Source organism: Dama dama, chromosome 1 (assembly GCF_033118175.1).
Source record: "Dama dama isolate Ldn47 chromosome 1, ASM3311817v1, whole genome shotgun sequence".
In the NCBI taxonomy this organism is placed as follows: domain Eukaryota; kingdom Metazoa; phylum Chordata; class Mammalia; order Artiodactyla; family Cervidae; genus Dama; species Dama dama.
Genome location: NC_083681.1, coordinates 46,038,385 through 46,040,946, shown reverse-complemented (window position 1 = coordinate 46,040,946; position 2,562 = coordinate 46,038,385). Strand labels below are relative to the sequence as shown.

Below are 2,562 nucleotides of genomic sequence, written 5' to 3'. Positions count from 1 at the left end.
CTGACTTAGATGGAAACTGAGGGGATAGAACACATAGACAAAGGAAAGAAAAGCAAGGTCCTCAAATATGTCTTTGGTCTCTATTCTTTCCAAGAGCCACAGTATACACACTGGGACTTTGGACTTTCCACTGGGATCCATTAATGAATGAAAGAACATGAGTGATGCAATAAAGAACTTCAGTAGGCCCAGTATTCTCTGGGTCTGGGGTACCGATGTCTCTGAGGATGCTATATTAGCTTACACAGATTAGCAGTCTGATGGTTGACAACTTCATTACTTTTTGTCATTTCTTATTTGCTTTAATTTTCTTGAACTTCTTCATGTCACTGTATAATTTTCTGCTTTGTTTTCTTTTGTATGTCCAAAAATTCCACCAGTAACTTTCAAAGATCTTTCTGTTTAGGAGATAAATTAATGATAATTGTGATAATAAATAGTAGAGTTTGCTTAATTCTTTCACTCACTTTTTTTTTGAAAACCTTTGGGTTTAGAATCAAACTTTCAAAAATTTAAGAACTCAAAATGTCAACAAATTTTTATTCAGCATGTGTCAGACCTTATTTAGACCCTGAAGACACATGGGTGAATAAAACAAATTTCTTGCCTCGTGGAATTTTTATTCTAGTGAGAAAGAGAGAAAATAAAATGATGCTTTAAATCCTTCATTTGCTTGTAAAGTACCCATGTTTAGAAGGGTATGATTTGAGGACTTCCTCTGCTACCATAATTGGTCTGTGCCTCATATGGGGAAAACTAATTCACTACATGGAAAACTGCCTTAATCTCAAACTATCCACCTTGGATATGGGAGTTGCTTGACAGAAAGGGTGTAAAAGAATCCCAAGTTAAATAGATGTTGACAGATTATGGAAACTACTATGAATAATCCAAAGATTTTTTGTTTCTAGATTTTTGGGGGGGTGATATCATTATGATTGGATGGAATCAACTGTCCTTCTTAAGCTTGCATATCCCTCAACAAATTTTGCTGCCCCTTTATGACTTTGTCAGTGAACATATTTCAATTCTAGACTCTTGGCAAAGAGCAGACTTGGGACATGGGCACCGTAGCTTTGTGCAAAGTATTCATAAGAATTTATTGATAATTCATTGATATATTTATTGATATAAAATGGGAGTGTTTCTTGGGTGATTTTTTTTTTAAAGACCAACCAGAAGGAAGCAGAGCATCCTTCCTAATACTCCATGAATTATTGTCCTCCTTCTTCTACAGAGGGAGTGCTGGGTAAAGGATGGCATGTGGGTCCACAGACAAGTACCAAGGATGAAAGTTACCATATTCCAGTCTTGCAGAGGCACCTACTCAGCCAGTCTTAGAAGCAGACAACCAGGAGGTTCTCGGTGTCAGTGGAAAACTCCAAACCTGCATGGGAAATTCCTTGTGGCTACTTTCCTCAGAGCTCCCTTCACATCCTTGTTCCTCAGGCTGTAGATGAGGGGATTAAGCATGGGGGTCACCATTGCATAGAACACAGATACCAGCTTTTCCTGTTCTTTGTAAGACTTTGGTGTCATGTAGGTGACAATTCCTGACCCATAAAAAAGGATGACCACCACGAGATGGGAGCTACAGGTTGAGAATGCCTTGAGCTTGCCCTCAGCTGACCTCATCCTGACCACAGTCACTATGATGCGGCCATAGGATACGAGGATTAGAGAAACCGGTATGAGGAGAATCACAACCCCCATGAGGAAAATGACCATCTCTGAAGTGTGGGTGTCTGTGGATGCCAGGATCAACATTGCAGGGGCCTCACAAAAGAAATGAGCAATATTATTGCTGCCTTGGTAGGGCAGCCTTAGTGTGAAGGCAGTGTCCACCACAGACACCAGAATGCCACTGGTCCATGATCCTGCAGCCAGCTGGATGCACACCCTCCAAGTCATGGTGCTAGGGTAATGCAGAGGGTTGCAGATAGCCACCTGTCGATCACAGGCCATCACCGCCAACAGGGCACACTGTGTACACCCGAAAACGAGGAATAGTACAAGCTGAGCTGCACAGCGTGTGAATGAAATCACTTTCCTTCTGGAGAGCAGGTGGGCTAGGGCTTGAGGAACGATGTTGGTAGAGAAACAGAGGTCAGCCAGAGATAGATTGCAGAGAAAAAAATACATGGGTGTGTGAAGCTGAGAGTCAGCCTGAATAAGGAACATGAGAAGCAGATTTCCAAGCACGGTGACCAGGTAGACACCCAGGAATAAGGTGAAGAGCAGCTGTTGGGTGTGTTGGTCATCAGAGAGTCCCAGAAGGAGGCTGTCACCTGCGTCTGATTTGTCTGTCTCATGGTTTTATCAGTGTGAAGTCACTATACAGTATATATAGGTGGGTATAGCCTATAACATTATACAATTCAGAGCTGGAAGGCTTAGAAATTGCCCCCAGTCATACCAACCATTTTAAGAATCCCCTTTATTAGGCTGTTAGAAGATGACTATACTGCTTTTTTGGAATGTTTTCAATGTTACAAAACTTAATACTTCAAAAGATGGTACATTCATTTCTAGTGTCATCTGACAAGCATATGGTAGATCAAA

The 2,562-nt window shown here is 41.3% G+C and overlaps 1 protein-coding gene across 1 annotated transcript; it reads right to left on the bottom strand.

Annotated features, from left to right (window-relative positions):
- Positions 1-1,368: 1,368 nt before the first annotated feature.
- On the bottom strand, positions 1,369-2,312 carry LOC133064747 (olfactory receptor 2D2-like). Its single transcript, XM_061155544.1, is given in 2 exon segments — positions 1,369-2,282; positions 2,285-2,312. Coding segments are annotated over 2 exon segments (942 nt in total).
- Between the last annotated feature and the right edge of the window lie 250 nt (positions 2,313-2,562).